The sequence below is a fragment of the Melampsora larici-populina genome, assembly GCF_000204055.1.
Source record: "Melampsora larici-populina 98AG31 unplaced genomic scaffold MELLAscaffold_24, whole genome shotgun sequence".
NCBI classification, from domain to species: domain Eukaryota; kingdom Fungi; phylum Basidiomycota; class Pucciniomycetes; order Pucciniales; family Melampsoraceae; genus Melampsora; species Melampsora laricis-populina.
Window position 1 is genome coordinate 195,602 of NW_006768788.1, and position 18,409 is coordinate 214,010.

Below are 18,409 nucleotides of genomic sequence, written 5' to 3' on the forward strand. Positions count from 1 at the left end.
CCATCAGGTCAAATTTCAGCAATTACGATTTGAAATCAATCATCCTAGAAGGTTCGGTGGACCCGATGCGTTTCCTGAAGTATTAGAAGATTTAAGTTCATTTCAACTTACTCAATGGGGTCCACCTGAAGGTCTTGGAGGGCAGCCACTTCGAGATGCAGACACTTGCTTTGGCATCTTTCTTAAACTGATACTGGCATCAGCCAACTCGTTAGAATGGCCATTAGACGCCATTAGAAGATCAGAAATTGAAAGAATCGTTTCAACGTGTACCCCAGTTCGACGAATTAACTTTGCTCCGTTGAAAAAAAACTTAGGAATAAAGAATGAATTGATCAGTGATCAAGACCGGTCTGCTTTGATTCAAATTTGTAGTTTAAGTTTGATTTATATCGCAATCTTACCAAAACAATCAAGAAGACAAATCCAAAAGATAGAAAAATTTTATGATTTTGGTCAAGTTGATGAACCTACAAGATTATTTCATTTTAAAATATGGAAAAAATCCACTGAGATTTTACCTTGGTGTGAATTCAAAGTGAACGCTTTAGTAGAAAAGTTTTCAATACCGATGAAAGTTTTATCTAAAGAATTTAATGAACTTGATATAGAGAAAAAAGCCGTGAAAGTTAGATTAAATGGATTTAATAAGGTTAATTCAAATTCTAGAGATAAAGAAGCGGAAGTAAGGAAATTAAAAGATATCAATGAAGGAGTTCAACAAAAGATTAAATTGATTGAAAAGTGTTTGAAAACTGTTGAAGAAGTCATGAAGGTTTGGAGGGAGATTGAGATTAAGCAATTCATTGGATTTGAATCTCAATGGGTTTATCCTGATTTAAGCTGGTTAGATTCTGGTGAGTGATCTTACTGAATCACGATCTGAATCGAGTTGCACACTGATTTTTGACCTTTTTCTCTCTGATTGAATATTGATAAAAATAGCTTGGTCCATTGAATTGAATCAAAATGAGATTTTTAGAGAAGGATCAATCGGAAGACTTGCAAATCGAATAATTGGAACTTTCTTGGATCAACGAGATTTGGCAATCGAGAATTTAGAGAAGATGAAGATGAGACTCAAAGAAGGCGAAAATAGTATAAGATTAGAAGCCGATGAAGATGAAGATGAAGATGAAGGAATCGAATTAAGGAAAGACATCGCAAGTTTGGAGAAACGAGAAAACGGATTGATTGCAGTGATTGAAGATCGATTAGTGAAACCGATTTGTGGATATCTTGTTTTAATGATTAATTCGAAGGGAAACTTGGAAGAGATGAAAAAGGAAGAGATGAATGAAATGATTGAAAGTTGGGCAAGATTAGATCAGATTAAAAGAAGGAATGGAATAGAAGTTGAAAATTGGATGAATCAACTGAAAATCAAAGATCAAAAGAATGGAACCAACTTCGTTGGAATCAAAGATGAAATGATAAAGATTATGATCGGTATAAAATATATGACACTAACTATCAAGATCGAAAAAGAAAGGATCAATCAACATAATCAACTTAAAGAAGATTCAATTTCACTATGGTTTTCAAGTCTTGTCATTCATGAACTTCATCTTCAAGAAGAATTTACGAAGGAGATCATCAAGGTCGAGAAAGAGATTTTACCTTGGGAAAAGATTAAGGAGATTATTGAAGACGAGGATGAAGATGAGTTTGATGTCAAAAGGATTCAAATCATCCAAGGTTCGTTTGTATTTCTTTTCAAGTTTAATTTTTCCAATTAATTCTAATAGATTGATACTGATTTGGAAAAACAATCTTTTTTGTCATTATACAACACAGAAGTCATAAAGAAATTTATAAAAGAAGGAATATCAATAGAAAATCGAAAATATTTAGGTATAATGTCAGAAACGATTTGTAAAAGTTATGGAGAATTATCAAGAAAGAAAACTGTAGGTAAAGATTCAATTGATAGATATGTGAATGGACCCATCAAATCATTTATTAAATCTATTACTGAAGATCCTCAAAGTTGGATTGATTGGAACTCCGTACCCAAGTTGAGGATGTTGAAAAAGTTTTATTAATGAAAAGTATTGCCGTTTTTTATTTTTGGTTTATTTGGATCTTTGCGGGTTTTTTGTTTGAGGATTTATCCATGTATTTTTCTTGCAGATGGTTCCGACCTTTGATAAAGTTTTCTTGTATGATTATATGAGGTTTGAAATGTATTTGTAAAGGACATTGATTCACTGTTTCCACTTCCTCTGATGCACACACATCTGTAGAGAATCGTGGCTTTAAGGGTAAAGGTTTGGTTAGTACATAACTAGTTATATATTATTTTTCTTGTTTGATTCATGGTCTTGATCAGTCAGATTCAAAGGTATGAATGAGAAAGGTGATAATTCTGAAAGGCTGGATCTTAGGAAGAAGATTTTGTAAAATGAGAGAGTCTTCTAATTGAACATACTTTTCAAGTACCTCCCTCAGCAAAACTCATTGAGCTTTGTTTGCGAGAGAGCCACTTTGTTAAGTGTAATTCGCTTACCCTTGAGCCAGGAGCTATGACTTACAGTTGATGATAACCTTCGCTTCTCAACGGAGAGATGTGTGAGCAGATGTGAGCCTTGTGAGCCTATCCATGTACAGTCCAAATTGGACGCTAGCCTGCTAAATTTTACGCTCCAGTGAAATCCCTGGCTGTTGGGGAAAATAACGCGTCTGGCTGCTTGAGACGTACAGTTGTATCACTAAAAGGGATACAGGGAGTTTCTCAAGTGGTCATCCGTGATCTTTGCCCATATCCCGTGATTCTTGAACCGCAAATGTATACCCTGAACCTCAAATATCCAAAAGGTCTTCATCCTCATGACCTACCACCTGAATTCTTAAATCGGCCTGCGGCTTATTTGACCCAACTGTTCGAAGAAGGGGGTCCCGGAACCATCATTCAATTGGCACAATCAAGTATTTGGGAACTAGAAACATTAATCAAAATTAGTACAAATCGATCAGAACTCAGTACTTTTGGCTACCCGATCGATCCATCACTTCAAGCCCAACTTCACACAATCCAAGATCCAACAGCTATCTCGTTCTATGAGACCCATTACGTGAAGATCTCTCATCTCACAGTCGATGGCAGAAGACCCGATAAGGGTTGGGTCGAAAATGGCACTGCTCTGATCGTGTGTGGTGGTCGGCAAGCAAAGGATCCAGTGATACAATACTGCACTCTTAAACATCCTCGTGGCTGGTCATGTTTACATGTGAGCGATTTCTGATCGTATTCTTCTAATTTTCCTGTCAATCTGTCTTATCATGATTTGCTTAACAGCTCTTCAATATGTGTTCAGGTGGACGTGTCATTGGTAATAAAATTGGCCCTGCAGGCTCACCGGCCCCAAACGGTATGTCTCACGATCGAGATGTCCTCTATGTTCAGATCGGTTTGACTCTAAACAATTGGCGCGTCACGTACTCACTCTTCTAGGTCCATGGGCCGATGGGCTGAGTATAGCATGTCGCAACGGGCTAATAGTCAGCCTCGCTTTTCCTTACTTTATCTCCACAATTGGTAATGTCGTTTTCTCTCAAAGGCCAATAACGAAATCGTGGATGCCACGGACGGCGCGATCGTTCTCTTTTGCGCCCCCGGCACTATCTGTACTGGAAACACTATAATTGCTCGTACTCAAAACCTTTTGGTAAGCGCAAATTTTATTTTCTTACTTTCCTCAAAAACTGATTTTCCACACTCTTTATGACAGGGCGCAATCAACATGTGAGCACGCTTCGCGGCGGTACCCTAGAAAGCTCTACATGCTCATATACCTGCGGATCCAACAGGGTTGATGCGGGTCCATACGAGATGGATTATACTGATACAAGAGTCTTTGGTAATATTATCAAATCTGAAGGCGCTCATATCAAACTTGGAATTGGGTCTAGTGAATTTCTCTTTCCTCAGTATAGAAATCTGTTACTGACATTCGTATTGTTTTCCATAGGATTGGTCCTTTGGCTTGGGCTCCTGGTCCAGAACAACATAACTTCGGGGGGCAAGTGCATGATAACATCTTTGGGCCTGGTCGTTTCGGTAAACTCATCATCAGCAACTTTGACATTGAGCTCTCTCGCTCGCTCGCTAATCGTCGTATGGTTTTCTTTTCCTGAATAGGTTATGCGATCGGTATTGCAGGCGCCAAACACTTTAGTGTCCAAGGTAACAGCATTGCAGCAGGAACGGAATTCACTGGAGATATGACATGCATGCCTGAGCCTTTGAATGCGCCGCCGATGGCGTTTCTAGCTAATTCAAACCCAGATCTAGTGGTCGATTGTGACTTGCAGTCTAATTTCAAAAGAGGAAGAGCATGCTGGTTGATCGGAATTGAGGATGGACCACTCCGCAAACTACGTTATGATTCTGACCAACTTCATCTTCAATCAAATTCAATCGACCAATCTCAAATAGTTCTCGATAAGATCACCTTGAAGCTCCAAGATGATGGACTTTTGGTCGCCGTATGTAACACCACACAGTCTATCCTCTGGAATTCTGGAAGTAGTGGTGCATCCGGCGGTGCAAGTCTCACACTGAGCAGCGATGGAAGATTAACGATAAGAGAGAATGTATCGGGTCGTTTGATCTGGAATCCTACGGATTATCTGGACGTCAAAGTGGAAATGGGAAGAGCTAGTTTAACTCTTGCTGATCAGTCTCCATATTTAGTCTTATGGACTGAAGATAATTGTGTAGCTTGGGCTTCCGAATACGTTTTTCAAAAAGGTAGTTTTGAATTGGTAGTAAGGGAATTTATCTTGATTCCCCATCTGATTCCTGTGTTGCAGTCGAGGTATCTTCTTTGACTTTTCTCACAATTTTGCAATGGATGCATTCAATATCAGGCCGGTCAATATATCTGTATACCACCTCATCAACCCAGAAGAGTTGGACCTGTTACCGGCCCACCACCAATTCCTCCAAGACCGCAATACGGAGATTCACAACCTCCGATCATCCCACCAAGGCCATCACAGCCTACTTACCTTTACTTGGATCCTGATACTTCCAATCTAGTGCTTCACCAAGGCAGGCTTCCTGATCAACCACATGGCTCAGTAATCTGGGCATCAGAGTTTTTCTCTAAGTTCAATCGTCAAGTGAAAAGTATGGATCGAGCAAACTGTCAGACACGCTGTTGTTTTCAAGGAGGCGATGGGAACTTAGTCATCTATGGAAATCCAGATGATTCAAAACGTAAGTGATGAAAAAACTTGGAATCCTCTTATTTGTTCTCGCGGTCATACTGATCGCACGTGTGTCTGTGTGTTTGTGGATTGATAAAAAAGCGGAAGAGAGAACAGCTTTATGGGCTTCTGGGACTGAATCTCTTTGGATTAGACTTGATCAACATTTGCTTCAACAGCAACATCCGCCCAGTCTTTCTTTCCATGATCACACGATGGAACTTGTCAGGAAGATCCCTTGAGGGGTACAAAATTTTCTAGGATTTAACTCAGAGGAGGGTACGAGGAGGCAATCTTACCAAGGCAATGAATTAATGGACAAAATGTAACAGATGTACATTGGATACATGAAGGGCAGGGGACGCGATGCAGAGTATAAATTATAGAGGTAATCGATGGGTAGAGGTAAAGTCTATGAGAAAAAATAAAAAATGTCCTATAAGAGTTCATCAATAAAAAAAACATTCTGAATCATGAACTCCGGCAAGATCTTGTTTTTTGCCATTCCTTTACGAATTCATGAAATTCCAACAATTGATGATTTGTTAAGACTTCGACTACTCCTTTCCTCATCTTGGCGATATCTTCTTCTATTTTATTTTTGACAAATTCTGGACATATGTAACCTTTTTCCAATTGTGACTTTGATTTTGGGAGGAACGCCCATCTCTTTGACATTAACAAGCCTACAGACCTGTTATGATTGGTACAAAAAGTTCGATTGAACGTACCAGTTGCAGATTCAACAATTGAACTAGATGTTCCTTGAAGAGGATTTGGGTTCCTTGGCTCCTGGATGACGAGTGTTAAGACTCGTATATTTTTCATAGGTCTTCCTTCCTTTGCTGCTGATAAAACAGCCGCGATCTTTGCTGTTAGTGACAAGAACTCGGCTTTGCGCCTGTGACGTCGCGATGGGCGTTGATCACTAGTCAGAATAGCAATGATCGAAAATATCAACAAACTGAAATGATCAGTTTTGACGAGGGGTAGTTGAGAGGAGGGAGGAAGAACGCCTACACTTCTTTCTCACTGTGAGAAAACATTTTGAAGACTTGTTGGATGGAGACGTAGTTACAGGAAAGGCTCAATGGATTGTTGCCAATGATCCAAGTAGTTGAAGAGTGAAGATCAATTCGATTGATTTGTGGCGCAAAGGACGTGGGAATCGGATGAGATGGTCGCTGTTATAATTTGTCAAAGATGTTGGAACTAAGTTCAAGGATCAGAGTCTCAGACTCAGCACTACTGCTGGAGTTTGTAAATGTGACCCCCTCAGCACGATTGTCTTCAAAGGCATCAATCAATACGCCTAACCTTTTTTTGCGCTGGATGACCTGTGGAAGGAGAGTAAATGGTGACTCTGAGGTTTACTTACTTTGGATTGATTTCGAGTGGATATGAAAGACGTTGTATCAGCTTCCAAGATCTCTAGGACATAACTGAGTACAAAAGCTTGAGTTGGCATGCTTTTAACAATAGGTTTTTCTGCGCTCATTGATAGTAAGCATTGCGTCAATATCTCGGTGCGTGATGTTTGTTTGTAATCAAAGACTCAGAGTGGATTGTTTTGTGTGGCCTGATATATGGCTGCTCTACACTTATTGAGGCTGCCTTTGACAGACGAAAACCCTTGTCCGGCAACATAGATGAACAGTGAACTACGCGTGAACAACAGTCGTAAATGACACACTGCTTTTCACTACGGAAAGCCTTTTAAGCTTGTAGAAAAAGAGGGCTCATAACTTATTCTGAGGGGGCGGGGGTCTGAAAGATGGGCAGTGCTCATAACTTTCGTGGTTCTGGTCGCAGCCATGGTATATTTCATTATCATGGAAGTCCGGGCTGCTTGACCGCTACCTAATCTATAGTTGACAAGACTGGTGCCCTCGGACTCCTGAGGCATTTACGACGGCAGACCTCGGAGGGGTTGAGGCGTTCCAGGTGGGTTTGTTACGCCAGGAGTCAGACAAGCGTCTTGAAAGATGTTGTGTAGTCCGTAGATTGTATTTATTTATTCAACGAATATTGTAATCCTACATTCAATCTGAGTCGTGCCAGTGATACGAATACAGCTGTTTACAAAATCGGTGTCATGTGTGCAAATTTTTGATCACTTTTTGGTTGAACGCCACGGCCCTGTACAGCGGATACAGGGCTGTACAGGTGGTGTTTGGGTACCGGCTGTGCACCACGTGAACTGCCCTGCTCCAGTTTTTACCCTGTACTCGCCCTCGCCTCAGATTAGTGGTCCATTTGTTTGGACCACCATTCAATCACCCTCCGGTCCAACACACCACGTATGCCATCAGCCCCCAAGAATCCTGATCTCCTCAACTCGATTCCTCCACAGGTTGCTTAGTCTGCCCGCTTGTTTGGCATTCCAATTCACAGAAAGACCCAAACGACTCATGGCAACGGTATGACTCCATTGGATCTGAACGCCTCGACTCCACCTCAAGCATACCCCTCCGGTCGAACCTCCAGTGGTTAGGTCGCCGTGGTCCTTGTTTGGTGAACCACAACTTGAACATCACCTCTCAAGCTCCTTAAGATGGCGTCATTCCGATTGATTTCTCCCAGAAAGGGTCATAAACTCTGCTCGAACCGTTACATATTTCCTAACCACACACCTTTTACCACCATGGGCAACCGAAAACTATCCCAAGTGCCATCGTGCGTAGTTTTGATTGTTTCGCTCACTATCACTCTTCTCCCCAATGATTGTACCCCATTGGTCTAATTGTCACCTTCTTTGTTTCTCAGGCCAACCGCGAACAAAACTGATCTCATGTCGCGGGCGATCCGGACTCGCAGCCACCAGGCTCTCCAGGCCCAACGCATGGCCGCAACTCAGTAAGCACTCATTTGTCTGCATGTGATGGGCGTAGACATGCTCATGTTGGTGTTATCATTCTAGGACATGTCATGTCACATCCCCTGAAATAAATCGTGCTTTGCTATTCATTTAAATGATTGTCTTTGTGCCATTGAGGCCATAGGCTCATCTCATCGATGAGCCGAGTTCCTCCATACAGTGTGAAAACTCTGCAGGCTGCCTACAGAACTACACCTTCCCCTGTGCGAGTTCACTCTCATATTCAGTGAAAACTCTTCTTGAGCGAATTTCGATCATGAGCTCATGACCAAAATGACATCTGACTCTTGACTTTTGAAGTGACTCTTGAAGTCATCTCATCCGAGAGTAAGATCTTACAACTCTTAAAGTCATCTCATCCGAGTAAGCGTTCAGAGATCACTTTTTAAGCTTTTAAAGACTTGCTTTCCACAGGTGAAAAACGTTTAAACTAACGTCTTCCAACTCTTAAAGTCATCTAATCCGACTCAGCGTTCAGGGATCACTTTTGACACTTTCGAAACTTTTACAGCCTTCCTTTTCACAGGTGACAAGCGTTGTCTTGATAGTTCGTTACAAACAATGGAAATGATAATCCCTAACATTTAACTATAGAGAAATCTTTGAGAACTCAAAAAAGATTGCGCTCAGAACAAATAAGGGAATAACTACAACCAATATCCACAAACAGCGTATAAACGGTGCATAAGAGCCCCGGAGAATATCTCCCAAGTCCTGTCCACAATAATATCGATCTTATCACTGTTTGCAGCTTGTTGGATACTTTGAGTACGTCGGAAGTGCGACTTGAGCACACTGAACGCTTTCTCAATCGGGTTGAAATCGGGAGAATACAGAGGGAGGTATAATATGCGTATACCTCTTTCTGCGGCCAGTTCTGCAATCCTACCTCCATGGTGGATGTGGGCGTTATCCATGACTAAGACGGAGTTTGCTTGCGGGTAAGCATTCATTACAGGGAACTGGGTGCCAAGGTATGTCAGTTTGCCTATCGTGTGGAGAGGTGGAAAACACATCGGGACTTACCAGTCGGTGTTTGAGAAAACCTTCGAAATCGGCACGAAGGTAGCTGCCTTCCTGGCAGTCCAGCGCCAATACGCCGCCTTGGAAGATGGCCGGAAGCAGGGAGAACCGTTTGCCCGCTCGACTCCAAGGGACCCGTTTGGTACGATGGCCTATGATGGCACGACCGAACTGGCGTTTCAGGAAGCGCTCCTGAATTGCGCACTCATCTACATCATGATCACAAAGACTATAATTAGAAATATACAGTCCAGCAATAGGTGAAGAAGTATACAATCTCACCTAAGAAAACCAGCATGTTTGGGTTTAAAGCACCTACCGCATGTAAATACTGGGCTCGTTTCAAAGGGCTTTGTGAGGGATGTACGGTCCGAGACTTCTTGAGGGAGATGTTGAGGCGATTTCTGAGGTCTTGGGCCACCGTAGGCAGGGAGATCCATGTTCCACTCCGGCGGTACACAGCATGGCGATATTCGTCAAGGTAAAGACCAGGATTGCCGTCTAGGATCTCCAGCATAAAATCTCGGTCCTCGTCCGACAAGATCAACCGCCTCCCAAGTGTGGCGTAGTCCTCAGGGTTACGAACTACGGCGGCCGTCCTTCGATACAACGCGTGCCATTGTGAGATGGTGCGTGAGCTCACCGGAGATTTCAGTATGGCTTGAACTTGAGCGATTGTTTTGCCTTCCTTAAGGTATTGGATGGCCAACACCTTAAGGCTGGCTTCGTACTGACTCGGACAAATCCTTGGCACTCGAGCCATTCTTTGAGGTCATCAAACAAAGCGTCAGCAGGAGGGATCGGACTTATGGAAGGGTGAGCTGGTCTGACCTTGAAAGTGACTGCACCGATCACGCTGAAGACGGTGGGGATGCGAGGTAGGAAGTGGCGATTTGGAATGGGGGAACGGAAGTCCGGATGATATCTGGCCTGTCGAGGTTGGATGTGTAGGAGGAGCGACAGGGTGACGTGGCGGGATCTCCAACAGGGACCTCAGGAAAGATGTCCGGGTTTTATGTAACCACAAGTGGTGCACAGCCGGTACCCAAACACCACCTGTACAGCCCTGTATCCGCTGTACAGGGCCGTGGCGTTCAACCAAAAAGTGATCAAAAATTTGCACACATGACACCGATTTTGTAAACAGCTGTAAAGAAATTGCTAGCCATGGAAATCCCAAGATACGTGATGCCGTGCACCGCAGTCCGAGCTCATCGATATGACGATTTGGCATGGAAGAAGAGAGAGGCGAAAGATTGTGGATGCCGAACTTCTCAAAACATGCTAGCTATAGTTACGTGCCTCGTTTTGGAAGCTTGAAAGGTCACCTTCTGATGTTTATTGGTATCATCACCTAGTCGACGGGCAAGAATTCCGATGGTCACTTCACCAATTGTTCTACAACTTTGAATTATAATTTTACAGATTGCGCCGGCAGGCACTGGCTGCACTGGCTAGGCTAGAAGTTTGCTCGTTGCTTGCTGGTTGCTCAACCTCCGTGCAACACCATATCCAACAGGACATAGAGCATGTTCCGCTAGCGTTTGGGTCAACACTCCTCGCTGCTTACCACGTGGCCATAATTCATTCAAAGACTCCTCTTCATCCGTCGCTGTCTGTCCCCAAGTCAAGTCATTTTTCCTGAAAGCAATCGATTTTCCGCCATCCTTCATCTTTACGCGCAGTAAACCGTGGTCTAATTGAAGCGCATTGCCCGTAATAATATTATCTATCTCGTCTTTCTCATTTCTATTCTCGGAATTGTATCTAGTTTCTTGGTCTATATATCATCCAACCGCCCGTCTTTCCTTTCTAATTTTCGTTTCAAGTGTTCATATCTTTCATCAACTGGTAAGCAGCTGATTGGGTATTTCTAGCCTATCGATCGAAGTTTTGAAAGCTCATGCTATATATCCATCGTCCTAGATCCAAGTACAATTTCCAAAATAAAGTAATCTTCAACGCTTGGACAGTTAGGATGTATCTGACCAAGTCGATCACATTCTCCGTCGCGCTGGGACTCTCGCATGCGATGTCAAGCTTACAAGCTCAAAATTCGAGTTCCGAGACGCCCTCAAATTCTACTGGAAACAATCACATTGTTAACGTCGCAAAAGATGGCCTGACTTTTGAACCGCCGAATGTGAAGGCTCAGAAAGGTGACACAATCACATTCGTTTTCTTCCAAGGGTGAGCAAATTCCTCCTCGTCCGCTTTACATGCTCGTCCAGGTGATGGTTTGCTAATTGCTAGTTTATCTCTCCGTACCCCAGGGGACACTCCGTCACTCAAACCCATTTCGATAACCCTTGCTCTGGGACAAAATCGGCATCAACTCCGTTGTGTCAACTTCCGCCCCCGTTGCTCAGTACAAGCGTGCCAACAGAAACCTCTGCCCAATCATCCTATCCGACTATCGCAACTCCAACTGACGTATCTGCCACTAATGTCACGGGTGGTACTCAACCTGCATTACCAAGTGTGGATACACCACCGCCTGTATCATCGGTATCCGATTACCCAACCTCCTCCTCGAACACATCAGCTCCCCCCTCAATTGATATACCTTCCTCCCCAGATGTCCCTACTGAAACCTCGCCGACATCTTTCCCATCCGAAGGTCTGGGCACACCACCAATAATACCAGCCAATGCAACTCCCGCTGTGAATTGTACTTCAGGAGGTACTCCGAATATCACCTCGAGCGAACAACCACCACCAACTGACCCAGTTGTAGCTCCTCCAGCCGCAAATGAAGGGATTGTCTCTAGCGTGAGCTCTGGAATGGGTACCGGAATGGATACACAACCTCCCCAAGTTTGCGATGCGAAGTGTATTGAAGTGACCGGTGCATGTCAGATGTCTGCTGATTGCACACTTCAGCAACAATCGCCCGTTACCACTAAGTGTAAGATCGAAGATGGGGTCTGTAAGATTTGCGGTCAAAACACGAACGCAAACTCAAGTCAGAACCCCGATTCAAATGCCAACGCTGATACGACTTCCTCTGACGAGACCGCCTTGACACCACCTGCCGAAGTGAACAGTGGCAATGCACCTCCTCAAGACGGTTCGGTAAACCACTGGCGTCAAAAACGCAGCTCAGAGCTACACCCGATCTCCCGCCGTCAAGCTCAGATCGACGGAGCCAGCATGTTTCCTCAAGAAACGCCTAACGATCCCAACAACAATGCAATCGCAGCTCCCGTGAATCCAACATTATCTGATCAAACAGCTGCCAATCCTACTGACCCTTCGACACCATCGACCACCAATTATACCGACCCTTCGACACTATCGCAAGATGGCCCAGGTCTGGACTCGGGCTTAGGTAAGTTCATTCCGAACGCAACAGCTTTGCTACGTGGTTGCTCAATGAATTTTTTCATGATCAGTCAAAGTCGATGACGCCTCAAAATCCACCGGAATTCAATGGAAAATCACAATCACAGATGACAGCAAACCTCTTTGGTTTATGTCGGCCGGTCAGAACGACTGCACAAGTGGAATGGTTTTCGCTGTCAACGCGCCAGAATCAGGTCATACAGCTTCGGAGTTTGCTTCTATCGCAAAGACCAGTACTTGTGCTAGTCCCGTGAGTAGAATTCATAATGAAATAACTTGGAGGTGGAGCTAACAGATCGATTTGTTTTCAGTATCCTTCTTGTACCAAACTCTCAGGAGACGGAGCAACAGCATCAAGTCCACCTCCTAAATGTGCTGCTTCAGCACCACCACCTGATCAAAACGGCACCATCACATCTGGGAGCCCTCCAACTGACCCGACCGTACCACTTACTCCTTCGAGCAATGATACCGCGCCTCCTTCGAGCAATGATACCGCGCCTCCTTCGAGCAATGATACCGCGCCTCCTTCCAACAATGATACCGCGCCTCCTACGGTTGTTTCCGCTACTGGGACCAACCCACCACCAGCCACTCCTCCAGCTCAAACTTATCCGCCTGTTGCCAATGCATCAAGCGGAGGTGACAGTACCGGTGAACAATCCAGCAACGGGACTTCAAGCTCAACCAGTGACGGTTTTTATTCATTCCACAATTCATATTCATTCTATGCCACCTTGTCTCTAGTTTTGGTCTCCTTGTTAACATTGATTTGAGAATTGTAAGAGCATTTTGAGGGTGTATTTGGGATGGAAATGGATCCCTGATTGAAATTTATTTTGTGATATACTTTTCTATAAATGGGCTTGTTTAATCCAAACGATAGGTTTCTCGTATCAGTTTCTTCAAGTTGACAATCTTCTTGAATATCATGCTTTCATCTATGTTGAACCTTTATTGTGACTTTCTTTCAATACATTTTTTTCTAGTAATCAAGTTTTTTTTTGTGTTCGAAGCGAAAAAGGACCGAGAAAAATCAGAAAAATCTCGAACATAAAAGGATACCAGTCTGTACAAAGATTCGATTTGGAAATGATGCAAAGGGTTCTAAACCGAGTTGGCCTTGCTGGTAATCCTACTTCTGAGTGAAGAAATTGAGAACTTCTCAAATGATATATTGGGCTAAAGATGACCGTAGTCTTCCAAGTGATAGCGAAAGTCACAGTCTGAAGACGCTTGAAGTTGAAGATACATCTAAATCCTGAATTCCGGATGAGGTCAGATAATTGACTCATAATCTCGCATTTTGGAAATGTATAGTGGTGCTTCGGATACAAGCAAGGCTTGGAGTCTGTGATGTTTGATGAACGCAAGATTCAATGGTGCCAATATGGAGACACGGCGTTCAAATTGATGTGTTGTGAATTGCCTTGTGTCGAAATACCACATTTCGTGTTTCCTAACCTCGGGGTAGACACACTCACTGACATCTCGTCTGAAGCTTGTTTCCAATACAAGCTCGCAAGCCCAGTAGAAGTGTATACTTAGCAAATGACTTGGTCTTCTTCTTTTACATCAGCTGTCCTAACATAACTTTCGTAGCGTGGCAGCTATGAGTATGTTACTATTTCGTTTCTTCCAGGGGTTGTCAAATGCCATGCCGGGCGCAACCTGGTAGACCTACGTAGAAAGGGTTTTACAAGGTGCTGCATCATTTGCTTCGAAAGCTATGTCGTTCCAAGGGATTTGAATTCAGGAACAGCGCAATTGGGCGACTAGGCAATCAAATTGGATCTGAATCAGCGCTGAAAGATGTATTCTCGTGAGTCATCAAGCTATCTGATGATTCATACAAATAGGCAGTTCTTTTGTTTCATTTTGCAGACCCATCAGCTCATACCACTCATCTTCCAACCCCTTTTCTCCAGCTATCCTTCACAGTAATTAATTGTAAATACTATTGGCATCTTCATTACCTTATCAACTTCAAAAAAGGCCGCCAAACGAGATTAAATCGACCCAACAACAAAGAAACACCTCACTGTCAAAAATCATGCGCTCCTTCACAATGAAAACTTTGATTGTCAACATCGTCCTCGCAATAGCGATTTGTGCGGTCAAAGGCGCTACGACTCCGCCATCAGCAGGAATCGATCCAACACTTACACAGAAATGTGTCAAGACATTCCACGGTACTTGGTTAGACGCACAAAAAATCAAACAAACCGGTTATGGTAAGTTCTTTCACCTCAGTTGATTTCTATTAATGAAGATCTAGATGTTCTAATCATTATAATTTTCTATCTTTAGCTTGTAGTACAACAGGAAACACTGCGCCAAACGACGTCTACCTTTGCAAAAAAATCGTGACAGAGGCCGGTAAGTAACGCTTTGTCCTCTTCAAGATTTTCTGTCAGAATGAAAACTGATTATCAATCTACAATCCATTGAAAAAACAGAGGCTTCAGGATGCGGGAATACCAAAAAAACTTCCAAGTGTCAGGGAGGTTACACATCTCCACTCACGGATAACAAAAAGGACGACGGCAAGAAAAATGACGATAGTAAAAACAAAGATGCCAAAGCCAAAGATGACAAAACCAAAGACGACAAATCAAAAGCAGCGGCTAGTTCAGGTGAGTTCCAAAACTTCCTTTTATTGTCACCAAACGGTGCACATATTGATGGTCTCATATAATTTTAGCCTTTTGTCGTGATACACCTGGAAGTCCTACTATGAAGTGCGACACAATAATTCGACCGACTGGTCAGTTTTTCATCTACTTCCTTTTTGGTGTTCCGATTCTGACGTGTTCACTTTATTTTTCACAGTCCTTGGAGAGTGTGTCAAATCTGGTCCGAACACTCACGACGAACACAAAAATGATTGGCTCTCACACAAAGCTTGATACGTATCAAAGTATCATCATTTATCTCTATACCCTCTTGATGTAATTCTTATATGTAAAACTTTCTTGTATAAAGTATGTTATAAAATTTTGTACCACTTTCTTTACAGAAAAAAAAACAAAAATTCGTTGTAAATATTCTCTTTCGTCCTCTTTCTTTCAGACATGAAGTAATAAAACCAAAAAGAAAACAAAGGCCAGGTCTAAATCTTGTGACACAAATGGGGTGTAAATTGCTTCAAGGGCAACCCCACAAAGAAAAATATGTGTAGCTTTCTTCATACCGAGATAACAAAACTGTTTTGATTTTTTTGTTTCTCTTGCTTTCTCCAGCAACTATATTGAGCTGTCATTCAGATGACTTGCAGTTTTATAGACAAACATATTGTGAAAAAATGTAAAGACTTTGAAAATACTTTCTAATGAAACATGTAGTGAACATCAGTATTCAGTTAGGCGTAAAAACAAATGAAACCAAGTATCATGAATTTGATGAAGAACGAAAGTTAGTAAGCTTCATTTGGAATGGAACATCACATACAGTACGGCTGCCAAGTGAGAAGTTGAACCAACAAAGAGAAGATACATCAAGAATGCTGAGGACAGAAGAAAATGTGACTTGAAAAGCATTCAAACAATTAGTTGGACAACTATGTCACCTGATACTGATACTTCCACACATGAAACCGTACATGAGGTTGATGCATCATTACAGTAGGTAAAGTCTACTGTGTACTACCTTCCCACCAGCCAAACAAAATTTTGATTTCAAGCTCAAAAACAGAGAACACAATGCCATTATCTTGAGCTAATACCTAGACAGGTAGAATCAGAAGGTCAAGCTTCATCAATCCATATCTTCTTGGGATGATCTGAGGCACTGATCTTTATTTTTCCTGTAAATGGTCAACATTTGGGCCCAAGGATAGGCTAGGTACCTAAGCTACTTAACCTAGGCACTTAAGATTCTTAGGCCAGGTACTTAAGCACTTAAGTACCTGGGAGGGGCTGATACATACACGCAATGCCTGACCCAACTAAGTTTGCCTGGTGCAGTTGTAAGGGCACCAGTTCTTGATGGATCTGTGGGTGACCTGTGTTTGATCCTGCTCAAAGATAGATTTTGCTGGCACATCATTTTGGATCAAAGCGTTCTCAATTTATGCTCAATCACAATCTCGATTGATGTTATCATAACCTTAATTGATGTTATTTCTTGCTTGATCTTGATGTCTTAACCTCAAATGAGGTGCAGCAAGCCTCTTCTTGACTTTTAAAATGAAGAAGAGGCAAGAAATCATAGAAAGGGGCCCACAAAACATTCACTTTCATGGTAAGGACTGTTATGAAATAGAAGAGCAACAAGTGAAAAGAACCTGAGTCAAGAGACTTGAGAGCAAGAAGAGTAACAACTGAAAAGGGATCGAAACAAGAGTGTTGAGAATTGTTGAGAAAAAGGATTGTGACAATTCAGAAAGACCAAGTAAAGACTGTTAAGAAAGAAGGAATTGACAAGTAAAAAAAGATCAACAACCAATAGTCAAGACAAAAAGGAGTGATAACCAAAAAGATCTGAGCAAAGACAGTTGAGCAGAAGGAGTAGATGTGCTTGATGTGCTTGCTGAGCTTTCTTCTGGTTAGAAAAGACCATTTTTCTGAGGTGCTGAGAGGGCTGGATGGCTTGGTTCAAAAATCTACTAGAAAAAAGTGGTGAAAGTGGTATAACAGAGCTTCTTCCCAGTTCCCACCCACACTATTTCTTTTTCATAAACAGCCAACGTTTGGGTACGGGGGCGGCTGTGTTCAGGGGTAGAACAGAGTAGACTTTAACTACTGTACTAATCATAAACCCTCATTTTCATCAAATCACAACCTGTAACAACTGCAGAAATTTATCTCAGGAAATTCTGAAACAGATTTTGATTTATAATAATACCCATAACTTCTACAATTATTGACCAAACCCTTTGATTTTGAGTCCATTGGAAAGCTGAACACTTCATCCAGAGATTTCATTGAGATGTCGGATGTGTAACTAGTCTTCCAAAGATTTCAGGACAAAGAATGTGTATATTTATTCAAACTTTGATAACTTGTTCCATTCAAGAGCTATGGATTTGAGACCTTAGCAAAGTACGTTTATCACACGTGTGGCATTCTATGGAGCTAGCAACCAAGGCTTTTGGACAAGAATTGACAAAGGTATGTGGTTTCTTAGAAATAAAAATGTCCTTGAGAATCTCATGGCCCAAATTTTGGTATTGGTTACAGGTTGTAATTTGATGAAAATGAAGGTTCATTGTTAGTACATTCATCAATATGCACTCTAAAAATACAAAAAATAATAGAATTGAAGCTCCAATAGCACGAAACAAGGTTGATATTTTTTGGCATTTTTGGCTCTCTTCCTGATCTCTCAATATTTTCCTAGGTAAATACTTTTCTTTTCTGTCCAGAAAATATTATCTTCTTGTTAGTGAGATAGATAATGATTTTCATTGATGGTTTTAATTTCTTTTTGTGATAATCTACAAACTCTTTTTGATAATTCAATACTCCAATTGGGGTCAATCTCATACCTAGAGGCTCAAAAACATACAAAAACTGAAGGCAGAAGAAACAAATGTGACTTACACTTGCTGCAGTGTCACTATAATGCTACATGTTACAGCTGAATGTTTTTTGAAAACTTTGAGATGATTTTAAGCAATGTGAGGAGCAACTTCCTCAAAAAAAGCCATGTACAATGTGTGGAAAAGAACAGCAAACAGTTTTTTTCTTTTGTCCAGAGATTCATGTGGTGGGTGTGGCACAACAAGGGCGCCTTTTGGGCACGCCCGGGCGTAGGCGTGAGGGCATGCCCGGAAAGTCAAAATATGGGGTGGGCGCGCCCTTTGAGCAAGTACTGTTTGTCAAGTTTAAACAAGCCAAGTGGAAGAAATTGATGGAACAAATCTATGGGACAAAGACAATCTCTTCATTTGATTTTTAACATTTTCTTTTTCCTTTATTCAAGGAATACATCATCTGCAAGAATTGA

At 42.1% G+C, this 18,409-nt stretch overlaps 4 protein-coding genes across 4 annotated transcripts; 3 read left to right on the forward strand and 1 right to left on the reverse strand.

The window, feature by feature from the left end:
* Window positions 1–2,567: 2,567 nt before the first annotated feature.
* Window positions 2,568–5,456, forward strand: MELLADRAFT_87967 (uncharacterized protein; the record flags this gene model as incomplete). Its single annotated transcript, XM_007411173.1, has 11 exons — window positions 2,568–2,581; window positions 2,696–3,230; window positions 3,299–3,371; window positions 3,455–3,501; window positions 3,561–3,668; window positions 3,732–3,745; window positions 3,811–3,906; window positions 3,972–4,060; window positions 4,142–4,770; window positions 4,873–5,224; window positions 5,317–5,456. The coding sequence occupies 11 exons, from the start codon at window positions 2,568–2,570 to the stop codon at window positions 5,454–5,456; spliced, it is 2,097 nt and encodes a 698-aa protein (XP_007411235.1).
* A 444-nt stretch (window positions 5,457–5,900) lies between these two features.
* Window positions 5,901–6,712, reverse strand: MELLADRAFT_64080 (uncharacterized protein; the record flags this gene model as incomplete). The annotated part of the gene is made up of 5 exons (XM_007411360.1): window positions 5,901–5,908; window positions 5,946–6,178; window positions 6,235–6,398; window positions 6,486–6,551; window positions 6,593–6,712. 5 exons carry the CDS (start codon window positions 6,710–6,712, stop codon window positions 5,901–5,903), a joined length of 591 nt encoding a protein of 196 aa, XP_007411422.1.
* Window positions 6,713–11,093: 4,381 nt separating this feature from the next.
* Window positions 11,094–13,287, forward strand: MELLADRAFT_87968 (uncharacterized protein; the record flags this gene model as incomplete). Its single annotated transcript, XM_007411174.1, has 5 exons — window positions 11,094–11,305; window positions 11,389–12,446; window positions 12,511–12,710; window positions 12,772–13,150; window positions 13,247–13,287. The coding sequence occupies 5 exons, from the start codon at window positions 11,094–11,096 to the stop codon at window positions 13,285–13,287; spliced, it is 1,890 nt and encodes a 629-aa protein (XP_007411236.1).
* A 1,226-nt stretch (window positions 13,288–14,513) lies between these two features.
* On the forward strand, window positions 14,514–15,369 carry MELLADRAFT_87969 (uncharacterized protein; the record flags this gene model as incomplete). Its single annotated transcript, XM_007411175.1, has 5 exons — window positions 14,514–14,694; window positions 14,771–14,839; window positions 14,920–15,096; window positions 15,165–15,227; window positions 15,293–15,369. The coding sequence occupies 5 exons, from the start codon at window positions 14,514–14,516 to the stop codon at window positions 15,367–15,369; spliced, it is 567 nt and encodes a 188-aa protein (XP_007411237.1).
* Between the last annotated feature and the right edge of the window lie 3,040 nt (window positions 15,370–18,409).